This window comes from Scatophagus argus, chromosome 18 (genome assembly GCF_020382885.2).
Source record: "Scatophagus argus isolate fScaArg1 chromosome 18, fScaArg1.pri, whole genome shotgun sequence".
Lineage (NCBI taxonomy): Eukaryota > Metazoa > Chordata > Actinopteri > Scatophagidae > Scatophagus > Scatophagus argus.
Genome location: NC_058510.1, coordinates 20,523,229 through 20,547,000, shown reverse-complemented (window position 1 = coordinate 20,547,000; position 23,772 = coordinate 20,523,229). Strand labels below are relative to the sequence as shown.

At 45.4% G+C, this 23,772-nt stretch overlaps 1 protein-coding gene across 3 annotated transcripts; it reads left to right on the top strand.

Moving 5' to 3' along the window:
• The first annotated feature begins 1,732 nt into the window (after positions 1-1,732).
• LOC124049751 (NLR family CARD domain-containing protein 3-like) lies at positions 1,733-16,139 on the top strand. 3 transcript variants are annotated; one of them, XM_046371746.1, is made up of 12 exons: positions 2,592-2,694; positions 4,535-4,640; positions 4,753-4,884; positions 5,625-5,738; positions 6,160-6,238; positions 6,324-6,555; positions 6,634-8,440; positions 8,941-9,114; positions 10,027-10,200; positions 10,486-10,659; positions 14,966-15,012; positions 15,244-16,139. In XM_046371746.1, the coding sequence occupies exons 1-12, from the start codon at positions 2,604-2,606 to the stop codon at positions 15,777-15,779; spliced, it is 3,666 nt and encodes a 1,221-aa protein (XP_046227702.1). In that variant the 5' UTR covers positions 2,592-2,603; the 3' UTR covers positions 15,780-16,139. The 3 variants fall into 3 exon arrangements, with proteins under 3 accessions (XP_046227700.1, XP_046227702.1, XP_046227701.1); XM_046371744.1 differs by lacking the exons at positions 14,966-15,012; positions 15,244-16,139 and having other exon boundaries at positions 1,733-2,678; positions 10,486-10,720; XM_046371745.1 differs by lacking the exons at positions 10,027-10,200; positions 14,966-15,012; positions 15,244-16,139 and having other exon boundaries at positions 10,486-10,720.
• The last annotated feature ends 7,633 nt before the right edge of the window (positions 16,140-23,772 follow it).

The following is a 23,772-nucleotide window of genomic DNA, read 5'->3' as shown; positions in this document are numbered from 1 at the left end:
AGATACTTAAATACAACTTAGAGGTGGGTGTGCAGTCACAGGTAAATTTAATTTATTATTGGAACAATATGAAAAACTAACAGAAAAATGTTCTCTTTGTCTCTCTCTGTCTGTAGGATATAAGGAAGACTAAATAAAATCAATGTGTGACAGTGTGGTCGTGCTTTTATTGATTTAACCTGGAAAATGATTATTGCATATGAGATCTCTGATTGCTCTTCCATCCTGGTTTTCTGGGAGGTGGATGGGGTCCTCCTCATGGTCTTCTGTTTCTCTGAGTGTTGCTCTCCTCTAATAGTCACAATATTATGGAGAATAACACATGCCACACTTATGTCACAGGCTCTCTCAGGGGTTACTCTGAGATGACGTAAGCCCTGGAAACAGGCTTTCAGCAGGCCTACAGTCATCTCTAGCCTGGCTCTTGTCCTGCAGTGAGCCACACTGAAGTGCTGCTGGGGGCCTGGTTGAGGGTCTGGGTAAGGAGTTATGAGTGTGGGTTAGCAGGGGTAACTCCTGTCACCCAGAAGGAAGCCTTCAATCTCTCCTGCAAGTAAAGTCACATTTATTTAGTACTGATATTTTTCAAAGATCTTTTCATTAGACAAAGATCTTTACAGTGACAAACAGCCACCAGTGCAGTGTTTCAGGCCACTTACCACAGTCCAGTCTGTTGCTCAGAGTAGACCCTCGATATATACAGGAGTCATGCACAGACCCAGGCCACTTGGCTTCCACATTTGTGATGATGTGAGCTGCATCACAAATGATTTTAACAGTACAGAAAATGAGACTTCCTGTTCACATAATATTCATTTTGTGAAGGAGCAGTGATAGGAATGTGAGTGCCATCAATGCAGCCAGTCACATTGGGAAATCCTAAAAGACATTCAAATCTTTGCTCCCAGAGGTCTCAGCAACATGTTAACAGAAAAATTATTATTCATTTGATGGCTCTCACAGGCTTGTGGCCAGGAAAAACAAGACAAACTGAGAGAAACCGTTTCAGAGCGAGGCTCACCTTTCGGACAGCTCTGCAAACAGGTGCTTTACTTATGTGCTCTGCATCTCCAGTGTTGTATAAAACACTCCCGTTTGCAGAAACGTAGAGCAACGCAAAGTATCTGCTCAGTGGTGAGTTCACGGCCACGGTGGGTGATGTGAGTGATGAGAGGACGGATGAGGTTGTGAATGTATTGCAGTGACTGTAACGAAAAACGATAAGGCTCATATGAAAAGTCGGAACAGGATGAAAAATTACCCAGACGTGCTTGGAAAATCCTCGCCCGACGCAATCACATTTCTCTGTGAATCAGTATTGCTTCTTCGTCTGCAGGCTCCTCCAGAAACAGACACTCGATTTTCGTAAACCTAGCAGGTTCGACAGAGACTCAGTGAATAAGGAAACGGTTCAGGCTTATGTTCCGTAAAGGGGAGGAGTCAGAGACAAAGTCAGGGTTTCTGGGATAAAACCTGCTCCCGACCAGGTTATGTTCACAGACTAAGTTACCGCGGTAACAGACTCCGAGTATGAGTTACCTCACTTTATGAAACGGGCTTAACTTACTCCTGAACTTACCCCGATCTCAGGGTTAACTTACCTCGCTTCTTGAAATGCTTAACTCAGGGTTTCGCTGATTTCAGGCTTAACATACTCAGAGTTTCCACATAACCTGCTTCATGAAACGGGCCCCTGGTGCCTGATAGCTAAAGGCTTGTCCTCCCATTCATCCCATTCCCATTCACCCAAATAATGAACGAAGAACAGTGGGTATACTTACTTAGATGTGAACGCACACATGGAGGGAAAATCACACCGAAACGCAAGTGCGACGACAGTCTTAAATGCGTTTCTCTCTAGAACTTTCCAATGTCCACACTGCAACTGCCCTCTAGTGTCCGTGATTGGCTACCGCAGAAGCAGCCAATCAGATTGTTCTGAGGGGTCAGTCCTTTGCCACACAAACTTTCCTCATCTCATGCGTGTGATCGCTTCGTATGATAACCACTGGCAATAATCAGAACGTCAGTACTGGTGTTACAGTGTGCACATCGATCTCAACCACAGCATTACACAGTTATCTTATGCCTAATCAGTAACATTCAGCTTCTGTTTCATTGGTAGCCACACATTGCCTTTAGCCTCAGACAGAAATATCAGTAACATGGCTACAGATTACAACTACGTGCAGGCAGAAACGTTAGCATGACGAGCGGTTAGCTTAATCGTTCATTATGACACAATAAACAAACATGCTCAACTTAAAATACCTTCTGGAGCATGTCCACACATTGTCCACACATTGTTTTCTTCTGTGTTTGTTGATGCAGTTTGTGTTTGTCACATGAGCTCACAGACTGTTTGTCCCTGCTCATCCAGTAATGAAGCTGATCCTCTTCTTCAGTGTTGCTGCAGTCTGGACTTTGTGGAGCTCCGTCAGTGTCTCCAGCTGCGGTTCAGACTGACTGACAGACCTTCAGTAACATTGCCACCTGCTGCTGACTGGCAGCACTGCAGCTCACACTGGCTCTTTGCTATCACGTCAGACTGACGTTTCTGGATTTGGATTTGAAGGTATGAGGATGTGACGGCTGTCAGTCGGATGAACACCAGTCTATCTGTCGGCGTCTGCAGACGAAGAAACAAAGTGTGTTTGATCGCATGTGGAGCTGAACAGGTGAGACCCCTGACAGGTAAGACGACACACCTTTGATGAAGAAACTCTGCTTTCACTCGTTATGTTGGGAGCTAAATACCAGACTTGTAGATGAGAGCAGTGATGCATTCTGACAACATTGTTGTTTCCTGTTTGTAGGTCTGAATATTCATGAATGAATTAATGAGTCTATGAGATGTTACTTTTGGTCCAAAATGAGCCTTTTCATGTTGAGTTTATTCACATTTCACCTGCACCAGGAAACAAGTCAGAACTTGAGCTGAGCTGACTTCACTGCTGAGAGATGAGGGACAGTCAGAACTGGTCTGACAGCCTGAACTGGTTTTTATCTTTGACTGAAACTCGGTCAGCTGTTTATTCTCTGACTGTACAAAACATCACCCAGCAGTGAATCAAAGAACTCCTGCTGCTTGTTGTCTTTACCTGGAAACAAATTTAGGAAAGTTCATGTTGTGATGGCAGACACTCGAGCAGGCGGGGCTCGTGTTGTGGTCCCTGGGTTTGGTGTTTCTGATTGGCAGGTGTGTGTCACAAACCTCCTGCTATCAGAAGTGTGAATCTTTCAGTTGGTGGACCCCCGTCGTCTACAGTAGCAAAGCATCCTTTTAGTCCTGACCCATAGACTGAATCGAAAGACTTTCAGATTGTCTGTGAGGAAGCCCAGAGGTTTCTGAAAGGAAACTTTGAACCCTGCAGTCTGGGTTTAACACACGCCACCGTCTCTGTCAGTTAATGAAGCCAGGAAATGCTAATATGGTTTGTGTTGCTGTGGTGGGACAGGACTATCAGTCCAAGGTAAGACACCAGAGAACTTCAGTCAGGGCTTTCAGCTGTAGTTTCTCCTTCATAAGACAGTAAAAAATATGAAGAACAAAGCAAATATGAAGACTCAAAGAGTTGAAGCAAGGCGTCTGGACTAGTGAAGATTAGGCTTGAAGACGTTTCGCTGCTAATCCAAGCAGCTTCATCAGTTCTGAAAAAGCTGAAAAAAAATAGTCACTCCCACTGAGGTGTATATATTTGTTCCCCACCAGACAGTTTTTTCTGATGGAGCTGCTTGGATTAGCAGTGAAACATCTTCAAGCCTAATCTTCACTAGTCCAGACGCCTTGCTTCAACTCTATGAGTGAATATGACCTGGATGACTGAGAATCTCCACAGACAAATATGAAGACTTTCTTTATAGTCATGGAGCCACAGGCACTAAACTCAGGAAATGAACTATAAACCCAAACTTTGTGTTGCACATTCCTGATGATGTTTCCACTGAATCTGAGGGGCTGAGAATAGAAGTTGGACAGAAAATTGATTAAAGAAAATGTGGAGTTTGAGTGGATGTAATGAAGACTTGTAGAGGTGGAAGAAGAGAACAAAAACTCCAGAGTATCGATGCTCCAAAGTGGAAGCTCTTTTCTGTTTTACAACAAAGATGTGATGATGTTTCAATCAGATGAATTCATTTCCTCATGTTGACTCCAGTTTCACCCAGTGATGTTAACTGTGTGAATGATGGAGAAGAAGCTACAAGCTTCATGCTGACCATCACTGAGGTCACAGACTTTTCTACCACAGGAACTGAAGGCGTGTCCATTGTCTCGGGTTCTGCTTCTGTTTCCACCGTTCTCTCCTCACGTTGGGGGCGACTTCCTGCAGCTAAATGTCAGCTCAGCTCAGGATTTGATACTGAATCCAAGTTCACGTACTCTGAGGTCGAATTGAATCCAACAGCCACAACACAGAAACCACAGCAGGACGTCCACCAGCGGGACAGCAGCAGAAATCATGTAAAGTGTGATGGAGATGTTGTTGTCATGAATGTTGGAGCTCTGACAGCATGTTGTTGTGTTTGTGTGAAGGTGTGGGATCTGCTATGAATCAGTGTGAGGAGACAGAGGAGGGAGTCCCTCCCTCTAAAACCACTCTGTGTGGGGAACCTGACCAAAGCCAGACCAAAGCTCAGAGGTGAGATGAGGATCTCTAACTGTCCATGACTCTTCTCCATGTCACAGCTCAGCACTCACATCACTCCACCATCATTATTCACACTCAAAGCTCTGTGTGTGTTGTGTTGAAGCCACGAGCAGCAGCAGAGACCAGACGGTCCTGAACCTGAACCTGAACCTGAACCCAGGTGCGTGTCCATCAGGAGCCACCAGTTCGTGGTTCAACCATTCCACTTTAAAGGACGACTTCCTTCAGAGACTCAGTAAGTCAACACAGTCCCAGTTAGCAGGGACTTTCCCATAACTTACCGGGTGATCCTGGCTGCTTCAGATTCTTCTTCATTAACTTCATATTTCTTCATGTTTACTCAGTAGCTGCATGAGAGCAGGTAGTGATGATCATGGATTTGTTCTGCCCCACCACATGCTGTCCCTTCAGTTTGATTGTTCCATCTAATCAACTCATCAAGTGGTTAAAGTGTGAAAGTGAACAAAATGGATGAGGTTGGATTTTATTTTCCTTTTTTATATTATAAAAGATTCAGAGCAGTTTGTTGTTCACTCTCACTACAGAGCTGGGGTGAACAATTGAAATCAGCCAATAGCACATCTGGACTGTTGACTCCTTCAGGCTGTTCATTTGAGGTACATGACATCAGGGTCAGTTAGAGTCCACATCAGAAAGCAAAGGGAGGCTTCCAGTGTGTCGTCATCACATTCACACTGAAGTCAAAATGCTGTTTGCTGACGAGCACATTAACTGTCCCCTCAGTCCTGCATGAAGGCTTGCAAATCCTCATGAGACAGAGGAGCGTCCCCTGCTGTCCTCCTGCCTTTGTCATGTCTCCCTGGAGAGCTCCTGTTCCCTCCTCTTCCTCTCTCTGACCTTCACTGAGATGCTCACATCTCCAGGAGTTAGAGGCAGAGCTTTGAATGTTTTGTCTCCAGCTTGAGCTTGTCTCCATCAAAGTGAAGGATTAGTTTGTCTGTGTGTTTCTATCAGTGTGGACCAGCAGACAGCAGACTCTCCTGTACCCAGCTGTGTGTCCATGAAGAGTGATGATTCCATGTTTCGACCTGTTAACTTTAGAGGTGAATGCAACTCTGCTAAAGGAAGGTAAGAGTTTAAAGCAGACGAGTTTGATATTTTGCAGCTTCTCCTTCTATCAAGTCAGCCCACAAAGAGACTCCAGTGGCTCCAGATTTGTCATTACAAAGTTACTGTAAGGCAGCTGCTCGGTGGTCTCAGTCTGCTGATTCCAGCAAATTTTTTTTCAAACTCATTTTGTTTCCTGTAGCCTTTTCAGTTTTCTGTAAGCAGGAGATTTAGTCCACAGAAACACATAAGTTTTCCAGGAAATTTGGATGAGACTTGTAGTTTGACCAACCACACACTTTGTCAGCAGGTGACAGTGAGCTGCTTCTTAGACCAACCTGAACGTGGCCTCATTGGTGCCAGAAAACTGCATCAGCTGATCCTTGAAAAGCAACAAGTGCTAAAATGTGTGTAATCATCATACGTCCTGTTTTCTCCACAGAGTTCAGCAGCAACAGTCAGATGTTCTCGGTGGTCAGTCTGTCCAGCAGAATCCAGCAGACCTGGACTCCATATTCATGGTGTGTAAATGTCCAGCAACAACTTTTACCTCAGTTCCAACTCAAATCAATACAATTTTTTTATCTTTGCTTTATTCTTTTCCAGCATCTTGAGGAGAATGTTGTCACTTTTGTGAAGAATGAGCTGAAGAAGTTCCAGAAGGTTCTGAGTCCAGATTACCCAGAAAGCTTAGAGAGGCAGAGTGAGGATGAGGAGGTGTTGGATGGTGAGGATGAAGAGCAGAGGAGCAGCAGCAGCAGAGACGCATTCCTGAAGATCACACTGCACTTCCTGAGGAAAATGAAGCATGAGGAGCTGGCTGACTGTCTGTTGAGCAGTAAGAGGATTTTCCACACTCCACTTTTCTCACATTAACACCAACATCCACTCACTGATTTGTTGTGTTTTCATTCAGGAACTGTTGCTGCAGTTTGTCGACGTCAGCTCCAATCTAAGCTGAAGAAGAAGTACGAGTCTGTGTTTGAGGGGATTGCTAAAGCAGGAAACCCGACCCTCCTGAATCAGATCTACACAGAGCTCCACATCACAGAGGGAGGGACTGCAGAGGTCAATGAAGAACATGAGGTCAGACAGATTGAAATAGCACTCAGGAAAACCAGAAGACCAGAAACAACAATAAGACAGGAAGACATCTTTAAAGCCTCAGCTGGAAGAGATGGACCAATCAGAACAGTGATGACAAAGGGAGTGGCTGGCATTGGGAAAACAGTCTCAACACAGAAGTTCACTCTGGACTGGGCTGAAGACAAAGCCAACCAGGACGTCCACTTCACATTTCCATTCACTTTCAGAGAGCTGAATGTGCTGAAGGACAAAAAGTACAGCTTGGTGGAACTTGTTCATGACTTCTTCATTGAAACTAAAGAAGCAGGAATCTGCAGGTTTGAGGAGTTCCAGGTTGTGTTCATCTTTGACGGTCTGGATGAGTGTCGACTTACTCTGGACTTTCATAATAATGAGATCCTGACTGATGTCACAGAGTCCACCACAGTGGATGTGCTGCTGACAAACCTCATCAGAGGGAATCTGCTTCCCTCTGCTCGCCTCTGGATAACCACACGACCTGCAGCAGCCAATCAGATCCCTCCTGAGTGTGTTGACATGGTGACAGAGGTCAGAGGGTTCACTGACCCACAGAAGGAGGAGTACTTCAGGAAAAGATCCAGAGATGATGAGAAGCAGGCGAGCAGAATCATCTCCCACATCAAGACATCACGAAGCCTCCACATCATGTGCCACATCCCAGTCTTCTGCTGGATCACTGCTACAGTTCTGGAGGATGCGCTGAAGGCCAGAGAGGGTGGAGAGCTGCCCAAGACCCTGACTGAGATGTACATCCACTTCCTGGTGGTTCAATCCAAAGTGAAGAACATCAAGTATGATGGAGGAGATGGGATAGATCTACACCGGAATCCAGACAGCAGGAAGATGATTGAGTCTCTGGGAAAACTGGCTTTTGAGCAGCTGCAGAAAGGCAACCTGATCTTCTATGAATCAGACCTGACAGACTGTGGGATCGATATCAGAGCAGCCTCAGTGTACTCAGGAGTGTTCACCCAGATCTTTAAAGAGGAGAGAGGACTCTACCAGGACAAGGTGTTCTGCTTCGTCCATCTGAGTGTTCAGGAGTTTCTGGCTGCTCTTCATGTCCATCAGATGTTCAACAAATCTGGTGTCAATCTGCTGGCTGAAGAACAAACAACATCCCAGGAATCTGAGACAAGAACAGACGAATCTGAAGAGACACAGCTATACCAGAGTGCTGTGGATGAGGCCTTACGGAGTCCAAATGGACACCTGGATTTGTTCCTTCGCTTCCTCCTGGGTCTTTCACTTCAGACCAATCAGACTCTCCTACGAGATCTGATGAAACACACAAGAAGTATCTCACAGACCAATCAGGAAACAGTCAAGTACATCAAGAAGAAGATCAGTGAGAATCTGTCTCCAGAGAGAATCATCAATCTGTTTCACTGTCTGAATGAACTGAATGATGGCTCTCTGGTGGAGGAGATCCAACACTCCCTGAGGTCAGTAAGTCTCTCCACAGATGAACTGTCTCCTGCTCAGTGGTCAGCTCTGTGCTTCATCTTACTGTCATCAGAAGAAGATCTGGACGTGTTTGACCTCAAGAAATATTCTGCTTCAGAGGAGGTTCTTCTGAGGCTGCTGCCAGTGGTCAAAGCCTCCAGCAAAGCTCTGTAAGTGAACACACAACTGCAGGTACTGACTGGATCACATGTGACGGGTTGTTCTCGAATAATGTGTTTTGGTCAAATAAGAGTCGAAAAATATAGTTGATAGGTTGATCAGTTGAAAAACCTGAAAATTTTTAGAATCACATCAAAGATCAAGAGCCAAAATGCAGACTCTGATGCAGAGTTGAGGTGAAGAAGAGGAACTTTAATGAACTTTAATAAAACAGAAGTGTGTCCTGGTAAAAATGGTCCAAACAAAGAAGATCCAGAAACCATAAGCAACACTGGGAACATCAGAAAACACAGAACACAGGGTTTGCCAGGGAACTCACTTTCGCTGACCCTCCACAGGAATGAGATGAATTAACTTGTGAAGGGTGACCCATAACAGTTATACACTTTTATATTTTTATTGTCATTTTATTACTCAAATAACTACCGCTGTGAGTCATATCAAATATAAAATGAAATGTTTTCTTATATGTCCTGTATGTTTTGTTTAGGCTCAGTGGCTGTAATCTGTCAGAGAGAAGCTGTGAGGCTCTGTCCTCAGTTCTCAGCTCCCAGTCCTCTAGTCTGAGAGAGCTGGACCTGAGCAACAACAACCTGCACGATTTCGGATCGAAGCTGCTGTCTGCTGGATGGAAGAATCCAAACTGTAAAGTGGAGACTCTCAGGTCAGGATTCAGCTTCTGTTTCAGAGATCGGCCTTTACATCCAGACTGACATTGTATTTAAAAACAGATGACCAACATTTGTAGTATTTAACAGTGTAGATTATCTAAATACTAAAAACACTGTGCTACCAATTCTGTCCAAGAGATCAATTTGGAACGTCCACAATCTAATTCTCAGGCTAATCACAGACATTGTGGTATTTAAGGTCACTTCTTCTTCCAAAATTTACATAACCTGATTGATGAGCAGATCCACATGACCTGAACAGATCGGTAAAGTGAAGGCACAAACTATACAGCAGAAAGAAGAGATACTACACTTTTCATATTTTATATATTTCAATATTTTATATATAATGTTTTTTTGTTTTCTTCATAACTAACCTCTTTCCAACATTTTGTCTTCATTATTATCTCATTACTGTGTGGCTCAAAGAGATGATTTGCTGTTTTGTTGTCAAGACAGTGACAATACAATTTACTACAATACAAACAATGTATTGTCATTATACTTACTGTACAATTTAATTTGGTTGGTTCTTCCTAATGTGCTCACAACAATTACACGAGCACCATTCATCACAACATTCACATTCACATGTAATTAAAAATGAAGTACAGAATAACAGATTAAACAGTAAAGAGATATTGCAATGTTAAGATCAATACATTGCACTGTCAGAACAGATATTTGACCTGATATGTGGGTGTGTGTGTGTGTGTGTGTGTGTGTGAGATCCCTGGGGTTGAAATTGGGATAAGACAGACAAGACTCAGCAGTGTCGTATTACTGCCCTCTAGTGATAGTTCCTCATTAACTTAATCGGGACAGCCAGTGAGATATGATATATTTTATGTTGTATACAATAGAAACCGTATCAGTGTTTGTCTTTATCGCTAACTCTCCTTCAGGCTGAATGGCTGTAATCTGTCAGGGAGAATCTGTGAAGCTCTGTCCTCAGTTCTCAGCTCCCAGTCCTCTAGTCTGAGAGAGCTGGACCTGAGCAACAATGACCTGCAGGATTCAGGAGTGAAGCTGCTGTCTGCTGGCCTGAAGAGTCCAAACTGTCAGCTGGAGACTCTGAGGTCAGGATTCATTTTTAATTTTACATACAGGATAATGTCTCTAATGATAGATAGATATACTTTATTGATCCCAGGCTGGGAAATTACAGCCAGGCTGGCAATAACCAGCCATTGGGAGATACCCAGCTTCTGTAGCTTTTTATTGTGCAGAATTTACTGAAAAACAATGAGGCTCTGCACAACTCTGTGCAAGAAAATTTCACAATATCTTTACTACTTATTATTATTTTCAAACTCTGTTGCAGAGGCACATAAATATTTGAGTACATATTTGTGTGTCTCCAGGTTATCAGGCTGTATGATCACACAGGAAGGCTGTACTTCTCTGGCCTCAGCTCTGAGATCCAACCCCTCCCAGCTGAGAGAGCTGGACCTGAGCTACAATCATCCAGGACACTCAGGAGTGGAGCTGCTGTCTGCTGGACTGCAGGATCCACACTGGAGACTGGACACTCTCAGGTATGAACATACAACAAGAGCTCACACACGTTTGTCTGCCTCCTAACTAATGTGGCGACACACACGAGTTGGGGGGTATTCTTATGGGTTGATGCCACCCTGGAAATTGCACCCAAGGAAACAACAACGTACCAAGTCAGACACTCAGGTCCGTTACTTACGAGGCAAGAGACGGGGTTCCGATACTAAATACTAAAAGGTGGGGCGAAAAGGTGGTGAAAGAGCAGGAGAAGAGCACCCTAGTCCCTCATGTTCTGTGCACACACACTCACATGAGGGGGAAACAAGTAAAACCAGGGGCCACACAGCACGCAAACAAGGGGAACACCGACACCAGGACACCACTGCAAGCTCCAGCACCTAAAAGAAAAAAAACAAGAAAACAACTGAATGAAATGATTTGAAATGATTGATTGAAAACAACTATACACAAAACAATCAGAAATTAATCCTAGAGAAAAAAGAAAGAAAAGAAAATCTTCAAGATTACCCCAACAAATAAGTCAAAATTAATCCTAATTAAACAAGAACCAGAAAAACAAAGAACCAAAATAAAAGAGTAAGCCAAGGCGTATCCTCCCGGCATGTCAGTGGGGCACAGCGAGGCAGCGCCGCGCATGACCACACAAGGTTACACGGAGTCAGGCCAGGCAGTGCAACACCTGAGAAGATGGGTGTACGAAGCAGTAGCGGATCTTCGTCCCCGTCACGCAGCACAATCAGACAATTCAACACCTCACAGGAGAGGAGCTGGATACTTCATGCTCAACTAGCAGCGATATTTAGCCGTTTTCCGCGGCCATAAGTGTGGGGTCGGCAGTTCCCCTTACGCTAATCTCTTGAGCACCATCAACACAGATATCTGTGCCGGCGGTGGTCCGGACATGTAAGGTCCGTGAGGTGACCGGAAGCGGGAGGACCTCAGCGTCAAGGATCAAGAGGGAGACGAGGTGGAAACTGCCCTCATAAACAGAGTAGCTCCATGCGCTGAGCGCCAGGCAAACCACTCACCCACCTAGCTCTAGCAGTGGCGATTCTACATTGAATTACTCCCCAGGTGAGACCACCTCTGAGCACCCCCCCAAAAATATGCTCTATATAAATAAATGTGGCAAAAATATATACAATCAGATATATAAAACATCCATCCATCCATTTTCTATACCGCTTATCCGTCAGGGCCACGGCGGGGCTGGAGCCTATCCCTATAAAACAAACAATAATATAAAACCTTATGGTGAAATTAGATCTGGTGTTTGTTAAGACGAATTACTGTTGTATAAGCATAGCAAGCATCATAGCAAGAAGGCTAACAAACATATACCACCAATTAACATTAGCCCTTCATTCATGACATGGATACTGTGATCATACAGAGAGAACATAGCAAACCTTCATCTTTTGCTTGTTTCACCTCTTCTTCTTTTCTTTATTTTCTAAATCGGGCACCTGATATATAGAAGAAAGTCAAGGTGTGACTGACTTTAGCCATTTTATACAGTGGATCCCCCCGTTCAATTTGGGAGAGACCCAGAAGTGAACTGTCCCTCGCCCCTCCTCTTTCCCTTTCTCACACACAGCTTCAGTGCACGGCTCCTTCTCAGCAAGCAGGTACGCCTGCAGCTGCAGGGGGCGCCAATTTGCCGATTCCTCACACGGTGATATCAAAAATAATAGAAAACCATGTAGCGGCGCAGATTTTTTTCCAAGCGCTTCGTGCCACCCCCCCTTGTGTTAAGAAAAAATGCCCCCCGGGCGGCTGCCTGGTTCGCCCGTGCCTAAATCTGCTACTGAGCTCTAGGATGGGACCTCTCGTCCTGCTACCCTAATATCACATGAGGATCTGTTGTCCATCATTTACTGATAACCACACCCACTCTGTGTGACAAACAGTTGGGCCATAAGAATGAAATAATATAAAGTGTTGAAATATGAAATATAATGCAAAACCATCAAGAGGTTCAAAGTTCAGTCTTGACAATCTGTGTACCTTCATTCAGTTGATAAATTCTCTTCTTTCCATCACTGGTAACAAAAACTATGCATATGCTGGGGAACACAAGTATTCCAATCAAATTTTGGGGCCAGAGGAGTAACCATTATTATTAAGAAACACATATCATTTGATCACAGATGCACAATCGGGAATCCCAATGGTAGATTCATGATTGTATCAAGAACACTCAATGGTATTCCAGGAACCTTGATAAATATTTATGGTCCAAACTTGACAATTTAAAATCATATTGAGGTGGTAGCAAAAAGTGAAACTAAACAGTTGAGATTTTGTTTTACTTGTCTTTTTAGTAATGTCATTTCTCATGTTGTTAACTGCTTTCCTGCCTGTACAACATCCATTGCTCACCCTGAGGTTTCTTCCATTTTTTCCTGTTAAAGGTCTTTCTGGGAGTTTTTCCTTAGTCGATGTGAGGGTCGAAGGGCAGAGGATGTTGCTGATGTTATGTTAAGCCCTTTGAGACAAACTGCTTGTAAAAATGGGCTATACAAATAAAGTTGACTTGACTTGACTTGACTTGACAATCCATTGTTTTTACAAACAGTTCTGAACAGGATTCCAGATGTGGGTGACACAAACATTATAATTGGGGGGTGACTTCAACTGTGTAACTGACGACTCCTTAAACAAGCAGTCACAGAAGGTACCAGTAAATAGCAAATGCAGTAAGGTCCTAAAAAACATAATGCACAGTCTAAACCTTGTTGATATCTGGAGACTGTACAACCCGGCCACTAGAGCCTATTCCTTTTTTTCCCCAGTACATAATTCTTACTCGAGGATCGACTTCATGCTGTTAGACTCAATTGGATTAAACTGATTCCCAATGTTGTAACCTCGCATTACCATAATATTTTGATAAGTGGCCAGGCTCCAGTGTCCCTTGATATCAGATTTAAACACTGTAAGAGCACTCACACCTGGAGATTTGCTAACACAATCTTAAACGATAAAAGCTTCTTGAAATATATGTCAGAAAGGTTGCCAGAAATTATAGCTACAAATGACACAGGAGATGTTGACTCGATACTCGAGATTATGGGAAGCTATTAAGGCAGTGCTCAGAGGCAACATCATTTCTTATATGGCAAGTAGGAAAAAACACAACCAGAAAAAATTGAAAAAAAAAAAATTAGAAAATTCATACCGAGTCTCATTAGGCCCCAACACCCTGAATTCAATAAGTCTGAACTGCTCTGATGTTGATGGTTTTTCTGTATGGCACAATAGAAGAATTAGAAAATTCATACCGAGTCTCATTAGGCCCCAACACCCTGAATTCAATAATCTCCCTGAGACAAGAATATAATACAATTTTATTCTCTCAGGTCAATAAGCAGTTAAATAGAATCAAACAGATGCAATTTGACATAAGTGACAAACACCAGAAACTACTAGCACGCCAACTGAGGCACATACAAGCCTTGCAGGCTATACACAGAATAAAATCAGGTTCAGGGACTATCCTGACAGACTCTAAAGAAATAAACACACATTACAGGGAATTCTATTCAAAGCTATACAAGTCAAATGGTAATCATGATACTGACAGAATTAAATCATTTCTTTCCCAACTAAACCTGCCTCAACTCAGCCCTGAAGCAGTAGTACTACTTGATAAAGAGAACTCTATCGAGGGCATTATACAAGCAATTAAAGAATCTCCAAAATACAAAACACTTGGGCTTGATGGGTTCACTATAGAATTCTACAAGTGTTTCTACAAGGAATTAGCACCGCTCGTGCTACGCCTGGTTAAGCACACTGCAGCAAGGGGCAGATTACCTCAAACGCTATATTGAGCAAACATCTCACTAATTTTAAATAAGGGCAGGGACGAGTTAGAAGCCTCATCCTACAGACCAGTGTTATTGATTCCAAATGAAACAAAATTGATTACCAAAATTCTGGCAAATCGTTTAAAAACACATATTCATACAATTGTGCATCCTTGTGGTAGAAACACTAGCTACAAAAAATACGCCAGCACCCAGGATATCACCTGTCTCTATTAAAGGGCAAGAACACCACCTTTTGCTTTATGTGGATGACGTATTATTGTATTTGTCTGACCCAAAAGAGTCCATCCCGTCGATCATGGAGGTATAAAACCATTTTGGCTCCCTTTCGGGCTTTCAAATTAACTGGGGTAAAAGTGAATTAATGCTTTACATTTAAATCAGAAATGCAGCTGTTTTGTCTTCATGGTGGATCTGAGTGTGAAGGTTGATGAAGATCATTGATGAGGATACTTCTGAAGGTTCATTCTGACTTTGTTTCCTCCTCCAGGATGGAACATGGTGGAGAGCAGAGGCTGAAACCTGGTCTGCGGAAGTGTAAGTGTGTGTTCACTTTGATTCATGAAAACAAGGCAGCACATGTTTAAGTAGTTTCAATCTAAAGCTTGTGTATCTGCATTCAGCTCTTAGTTTGGTAGAAAATCAATCAAGAACAAGATAAGTCACTGAAGTTTTGATCTAATGAACTGTTAATGAAGCAACAAATAAAGCCATCAGGAGTGTTAGATGATAAACTCCTGCTGTATTGTGTCTTGTTCTCTCCATCAGATGCCTGTGAACTCACAGTGGACACAAACACAGTAAACACAAACCTCAAACTGTCTGACAACAACAGGAAGGTGATACGAATGAGAGAGGAGCAGCCTCATCCTGATCATCCAGAGAGGTTTGACTGCTGGAAACAGCTGCTGTGTAGAACTGGTCTGACTGGTCGCTGCTACTGGGAGGTCGAGTGGAGTGGAGGAGTTGACATATCAGTGACTTACAGAGGAATCAGAAGGAAAGGAGACACTGATGACTGTCTGTTTGGTTGGAATAATCAGTCCTGGAGTCTGAACTGCTCTGATGTTGATGGTTTTTCTGTATGGCACAATAGAAGAAGTACAGATCTCCCCTCCTCCTCCTCTGTCTCTCACAGAGTTGCAGTGTATGTGGACTGTCCTGCTGGCACTCTGTCCTTCTACAAAGTCTCCTCTGACACACTGATCCACCTCCACACCTTCAACATCACATTCACTGAACCACTATATGCTGGATTTCGGCTCTGGTCTGATTTTTCCTCAGTGTCTCTGTGTTCTGTGTAGGAGGGAGAGTCTTAGGGAAACAAACACACACAGTAGTGTTTAGTTTGATGTTTTCAGTACTTTACAATCTGAACTGATTTCTCACATAAATAAGCATCTTTATACAATGAAATCAGACACCAGACTCTCACATCATCTAAAGATTTTTTCCTGATCACTTTAATATTAATGTTGATGTTATTGGTGTGTAATTGATCCTGGGAAGGTTGAAACCTGTCAGAAATCCTTCAGAGTCATTTCCACAGTAAATATGTGTATATGAATGGATGGAGGTGAGTGTCAGTGTTCCAGGGAGAAACATGTTGTGGAGACATTCTGACACTTCTGTCCAAAATAAACTCATATTGTAAAACATCAAAATGTTCATTTTCATGCATTTCGTCTTTATTGTTCACTTCTGCTGTTTGTCTTAGATTTGGGCTGAATGAAATGTTTTAGCACTACACTTCCCACTGTTCTTTGGAATACTCACCAAAGAACAGGACCACGACACATCTCCTGTAGAGGTTGCAAGCTGGGTTCTAAGGAAGGTCAACAATTTCAGTTGGCCCTCCCTCAGGTGAAAGGAACCATACAAAGGAGCAGAAGCTACATCATACTGTGTGAAGGTATGGCTGACATAGGACAGACTAAGCAACTGGATCCATAAGACACATCGTGCACTAACCCAAGACCCTACAGAGAGAACACCGACTGAGTTTCGGACTGATTTGAGAATCTCGCAACCATGACTACGACTCTAGAAATGACACCATACCAGAGACTGGACAGACCTCCACTGACGAGACTCTCCAAAAAGACTCCACTATGGAGACTAGGCTGTAGTACTCGAGCGGCTGTAACTGTATTGGTTACATTAACATTTGTCATCATGACACCGATTCTGTGGTGGGAAGGCCAACGATTGAACAGACAAGTACTCCACAATACATTCAGTTCAATTCAATTCAGTTTATTTATATAGCGCCAATTCACAACAAAAGTTATCTCATGACACTTTCCAATTTGAGCAGGTCTAGACCAAACTCTTTAATTAAATTGTAAATAGAGAGAGCCCAACATTCCCCCTTGAGCAAGCACTTGGCGACAGTGGCGAGGAAAAACTACCTTTTAGAAGGCAGAAACCTTGGAGCAGACCCCGGCTCAAGATGGGCAGCCATCTGCCTTGACCGGCTGGGTTGTGAGAGAGAGAGAGAGAGAGACAGAGAGAGAGAGAGCAAGGGAGAGAGGCAGAGGGGGTGGGGTGTGAGAGAAGGAGCACACAAGCAGAGATGCATAGCAGCAGTAATAATACCAGAAGTATCGGAAATGTAGATAATGACAATGAAGTATACAGAAGGTATTATGGTGATTTTGATAACAATAGCAGTAACAATAATGGTAGTAGCTGTACTGAGTTGTAACAGATTTAAATCAAATTATGACTAAACAGTAGTAATTGCAGCAGGTTTTGAGCAGGACCACAGCAGGACCACAGCAGGAGGTCCAGTCATGAACGACAGAAATCTGCGGGACAAGAAAGCACAGGGACTCCAGGGAAGAAGTTGAGTTATTAATATGCATTAATGGGACATGAATGTGTGCAGAAGGAGAGGGAGAGGAAGAAAGAGTGCATCATTGGAGGGCCCCCGGTAGTCTAAGCCTATAGCAGCACAACTAGGGGCCGGCCTAGGCCAGCCCTAACTATAAGCTTTGTCAAAGAGGAAAGTTTTTAGTCTACTCTTAAATATAGAGAGGGTGTCCGCCTCCCGGACCGAAACCGGAAGATGGTTCCATAGTAGAGGAGCTTGATAACTAAAGGTTCCCAATCTACTTTTGAGGACTCTAGGAACCACAAGTATCCCTGCATTTTGGGAACGCAAAGTTCTGGTGGGATAATAGGGTACTATTAACTCTTTAAGATAGGATGGTGCCTGACCGTTCAGGGCTTTACAAGTGAGGAGGAGAATTTTAAAATCTATCCTGAATTTTACAGGTAGCCAATGTAGAGAAGCCAGAACAGGAGAAATATGATCTCTCATGCTGGTTTTTGTCAGTAGTCGTGCTGCAGCGTTCTGGATTAGCTGGAGAGTCTTTATGGATTTATTGGGGCAGCCTGATAGAAGGGAGTTACAGTAATCCAGTCTAGAGGTAATACATCAATTCCTTCCCCCACTGATCCACACCATAGGGTCAGACAGTCCTCCAAAACTTGAACTGGGGTGACCACATTGCAGTGCAACCAGAGTCAAGAGGTGTTGTACAATTCAGGGTCTGCGATGTCATGAACTGAGAATCCTCCAAATTCACTGGGCCAAAATATATCTGTACAACCAAACCATGGACATGGAGGAAAGTTGTGCCCTAGCTGGCATTTCGTTATAGCTAGTACGGGAAAAGATTATGGATACAAAGGGAAAATTCATGAATGAAATTCGAAATTCCTGATGACTGATTCAATTCAGTTCAATTCAATTTTATTTATATAGTACCTTATACAATCAAAATTGTCTCTAGGTGCTTTACAGAAACCCAGAGCCTGAACCCCAGAGCAAGCAGACAGTGGCAAGGAAAAACTCCCTTTTAACAGGAAGAAACCTTGAGCAGGACCCGGCTCACAAGGGAGAACTACATCATACATAACAAAGGATAGACATGACAGGTTGTTATAATTAGAATTCTGAAAGACTATGTATTGTATGTATTTGTTTTTTAGCTGATATGTTGTTTAAGTTAGTTATAATAGCACCACATAGAAAAATGACATGGGCAGATGTTGACAGTAGACACTGGGTTTGTCACTGGGTTTGTCAGGGGGCCGGATGCAGTTCAACATGTAGATCTGGATGGAGAGATACCTGTTAGGATTGTGGCCGAATTTTCGGCTATCTTCCCTTTTGTTTTGGTCTTTTTTTTGTTATTCTTTTTCCTTCAGGCACGCCGGGGACAGCCGTGTCGGCAGGACGGGGAATTGGAGCTGAGTGCCATCACCTGTGTCATTTTGCTCACCTGTTTCCTGTTCTCCGCTCCTTATTTAAGGACCTGGTCTGCTTCCACTCTCCGCCAGTTCTTCAGCTTTCCTTCGCGGTAGTACTTGGCAAAATTCTAAAACTCCTCCTGGAAAAGACCTTTTGTCTCCTGATAATCTGTTTCTTTCAGATCGCCAGCTCCAGTTCCCCGCCCGGCAGTGACGGCGCCCTTCGTTGTGTTTTTCTCCTCTGAGACCCTCCGTTTGAGGACACTTTTCGTTGTGTTTAAAACCCTCCTTTTGAGGACACCTTTTGTTGTATTTTTACCCTCCGTTTGAGGACACCTTTTGTTGTATTTTTACCCTCCGTTTGAGGACACCTTTTGTTGGTTTTGTGTGAATAATTCTCTTTGTGAGAACCCGCACCTGGATCCTCCTTCCCTCCTGATATAGTTCCTAACAGAAGAACTGGCCATGGACTCGGATCCAGCGGGTTCAGCTGAGGGGTATAATCTCCGGGACATCCTCTCACGTCAGGGGGTTTTACTCGGACAACACGAGCAGACGCTCAGTGAACTCCGGGCGGAGAATAGCCCACTCTTGAGAGCTGTGAATGATCTTTCGTTGCAAATCTCCACTTTTACCTCTCGTTCACCATCCACAGTCTCATCCCAACTCCAGCCTCCGTCGCCCTTCGAACCACACACCGCTGACCCGGAACCCTACGACGGGACGTTGGGGAGATGCAGAGGATTCCTATTGCAATGCTCCCACGTCTTCGCTCTGCGCCCCCAGAGCTATCGTTCAGATAAGTCGAAGATTTTTTTTGTTGTTGGTTTACTTCGGGGCAGGGCGCTGGAATGGGCAGAAGCGGAGGATTCAGGGAGCCCACTCTCCCTCAGGACCTACCATGATTTCATTGACACCTTTAAAACCGTGTTTGATCTTCCTGATTATGCTGGTAATGTCTCCCAACGACTCCTGCAGATTTCCCAGGGCTCGTCTTCAGTCGCCGATTACTCCATTCGGTTCCGTACTCTGGCGGCGGAGGCAGGCTGGGACGAAGGAGCACTCCGTGGCATCTTCCTCAAGGGTCTTAACGATCAATTAAAGGATGAATTAGCCGTTCGTGACGAACCTACCAGTCTAAATGATCTCATTAATTTTACCATCAGGCTGGACAACCGTCTAAGAGAGCGCCGAAGAGTGAGGCGCTCCCGCTGGGAGGCTTCCCCTAAGCACCCCCCATTGTCTCCAGTTTCCTCAGTCCAGCCGTCCTTCCCTCCCGTTGGAGATGAGCGCCAGGATAGTTCCGAACCTATGCAATTAGGAAGGACTCGCCTCGCCCCTGAAGAGAGAGAGCGCAGGATCAGGGAGGGAAGGTGTCTCTATTGTGGGGAGAGGGGTCATCATATTTCGGTTTGTTCCATTAGGCCAAAAGAAGGGGCTCACCTGTAGAAGCGGGGTTACTGGTGAGTCCAACCACCTTTAAACCTAGTTTAAACCCCCGTATTTCTCTCCCTGTCACCATTAATTTTGGGTTAAGCTCCATTTCTGTTTCTGCCTTAGTTGATTCTGGTGCGGATGGGAATTTCATAGATGTTCAGTTTTGTTTACAGAATCAGTTATCCTCCTCACCTGTAGGAGTTCCCATTCCGGCCACAGCGCTAGACGGACGTCTGCTGGCGTGCGTCACCCACCAGACACTTCCTGTGGAGGTGATCACTTCCGGGAATCATTGAGAGCGTATAAGTCTCTTGGTGTTGCCCTCTCCTAATTCCCCGGTAATTCTCGGCTTACCCTGGCTCCGTCTTCATAACCCCCATATTGATTGGGAATCAGGTAAGATCCTCAGCTGGAGTGCTAACTGCCACGCCAGGTGCCTCAAATCGGCGTCTCCCTTGTCGGCGTCGGTTAGCATTCCGGCTACGGCTCCTCCCGACCTCTCTTTAGTCCCTCCGCAATATCACGATTTGACCTGTATAGTTTGTCACGTCCCGAGAGAGAATCTATGGAGAGCTATATTCAGGAGTCATTAACAGCAGGCATCATTCGCCCGTCATCTTCCCCTCTTGCGGCCGTTTTTTTCTTTGTTAAAAAGAAGGACAACACCCTCCGTCCTTGTATTGACTACCGAGGTCTTAATCGTATTACTATACGAAATAAATACCCTCTCCCCCTCCTGAACTCCGCCTTTGAGCTCCTTCAGGGGGCTCAAGTGTTCACCAAGCTCGACTTACGTAACGCCTACTATCTGGTTCGAGTTCGTGAGGGGGATGAGTGGAAGACGGCATTCAACACTCACCTCGGCCATTATGAGTACTTGGTGATGCCGTTTGGGTTAACCAACGCTCCGGCCGTTTTCCAATCGTTTATTAATGATGTTTTACGCGACTTCCTAAACCGGTTCGTTTTTGTTTACCTCGATGACATTCTGATTTTTTCTCCCTCTCTAGAGTCCCACTATGCACACGTCAGAGCCGTCCTCCAATGGTTACTTGAGAATAAACTTTTTGTTAAAGCAGAGAAGTGCCAGTTCCACACAAAGTCCACCAGCTTTCTGGGTTTCTGCATCGGACCAGGTCAGGTTAAAGCTGATCCGAAAAAGGTACAGGCAGTGGTGGAGTGGCCTAGCCCCACAAACAGACGTGAACTCCAACAATTTCTTGGGTTTGCTAATTTCTACCGTCGCTTTATCCGTAATTACAGTCAGGTGGCGGCTCCCCTTACTCGTCTCACCTCCACCCTAAGGCCTTTCCTCTGGTCTCCGGAAGCTGAGTCTACCTTCTGTACCCTGAAAGATCTGTTTTCCAGTGCTCCCATCCTTATCCAACCAGATCCGTCTTCACAGTTTATTGTAGAAGTAGACGCTTCAGACTCAGGGGTGGGGGCGGTCCTTTCCCAGCGAGCAGTGGACGGCAAACTTCATCCGTGTGCTTTCTTTTCCAAGCGCCTATCCTCAGCTGAAAGGAACTATGACGTAGGAAACCGGGAGTTGTTGGCTGTCAAGCTAGCTCTCGAGGAATGGCGACATTGGCTGGAGGGGTCTGAACAGCCTTTTTTAGTTTGGACAGACCACAAAAACCTATCTTACATCCAGACGGCCAAGAGACTTAATGCCCGTCAGGCACGCTGGCAGCTGTTTTTCACCCGCTTCGACTTTACCTTAACTTACAGGCCTGGTTCTCGGAACACTAAACCCGATGCTCTCTCTCGCCAGTTTTCTTCGTCCCAGACTTCGGCTGGTCCTGAAGAGATCCTGCCCTCCTCCCGAGTGGTGGCAGCCATTACCTGGGGAATCGAGGACTCGATTCGAGAGGGACTACAGACCGATCCAGATCCAGGTAATGGTCCACCTAACCGCACTTATGTTCCTTTGGCTGCTCGTTCTCAGGTCCTGCAGTGGGCCCACTCCTCCAAGTGGGCATGTCATGCTGGGGCTCCTCGGACTCTGATTATCCTCAAACGCCGTTTCTGGTGGCCTTCCATGGGTAATGAGGTCCGGGAGTTTGTGGCAGCTTGTCCAGTCTGTGCTCGGGGAAAGACCTCTCATCGCCCTCCCGCGGGCCTCCTTCGTCCCCTGCCGTTGCCCTCTCGACCCTGGTCCCACATTGCTTTGGACTTCGTCACCGGTCTTCCACCCTCTGAGGGTAACACCGTCATACTCACCATTGTGGATCGATTTTCTAAAGCTGTACATTTTGTCCCGTTAACTAAGCTTCCCACTGCCTCAGAGACTGCACAGCTCCTCGTCCACCATGTGTTCCGACTTCATGGTATCCCTGGTGACGTGGTGTCTGATCGGGGCCCGCAGTTCACCTCTAGGGTGTGGTCAGCATTCCTCCAGGCGTTGGGAGCTACTGTTAGTCTTTCGTCTAGTTACCATCCCCAAACTAACGGGCAAACCGAGTGGGCTAATCAGCATTTGGAATCCACCCTGAGATGTGTGGCGGCCTCAAACCCATCCACCTGGAGTGCCCATCTTCCCTGGGTGGAATACGCCCACAACTCCCAAACCAGCGCCGCCATCGGTATGTCTCCCTTTGAGGCGTCCCTTGGATACCTACCCCCGCTGTTTCCGGCCCAGGAGGACGAAATTGCGGTTCCCTCCGTGCGACTTCACCTTCGGCGTTGCAGACGGGTGTGGGATGAGACTAGACGGGCCCTGCTTCGCTCCACTCAGGCAAACGAGCGTTCCGCCAACCGTCACCGCACTCCCGCCCCCCCCTATCGGGAGGGTCAGTCCGTCTGGCTTTCTACCAAGTCTGTTCCCCTACGCACCGAGTCCCGCAAACTTTCCCCTCGCTTCATTGGTCCCTTCTCCATCCTGAAAGTCATAAATCCGGTGACGGTGAAACTCCGGCTGCCTGCCTCCATGCGGATTCATCCTGTGTTCCACGTTTCCCAAGTAAAACCTCACCTCTCCAGTGCTTTGCAGCCTCCCGCCACGCCCCCTCCGCCTCCCCGTTTGGTTGATGACGCGCCTGCCTACACGGTTAACCGGCTGTTGGATGTCCGTCGTTGGGGCCGGGGCCTCCAGTATTTGGTGGACTGGACTGGGTATGGTCCGGAGGAGCGGTCCTGGGTTCCTCGGTCCGCTATCCTGGATTCCCGCTTGGTCAGGGCTTTTCATTCCGCCCGTCCTCACGGGCCTGTCCGCCCGCCGAGAGGCGGTCGTTGAGGGGGGAGTACTGTTAGGATTGTGGCCGAATTTTCGGCTATCTTCCCTTTTGTTTTGGTCTTTTTTTTGTTATTCTTTTTCCTTCAGACACGCCGGGGACAGCCGTGTCGGCAGGACGGGGAATTGGAGCTGAGTGCCATCACCTGTGTCATTTTGCTCACCTGTTTCCTGTTCTCCGCTCCTTATTTAAGGACCTGGTCTGCTTCCACTCTCCGCCAGTTCTTCAGCTTTCCTTCGCGGTAGTACTTGGCAAAATTCTAAAACTCCTCCTGGAAAAGACCTTTTGTCTCCTGATCCTCTGTTTCTTTCAGATCGCCAGCTCCAGTTCCCCGCCCGGCAGTGACGGCGCCCTTCGTTGTGTTTTT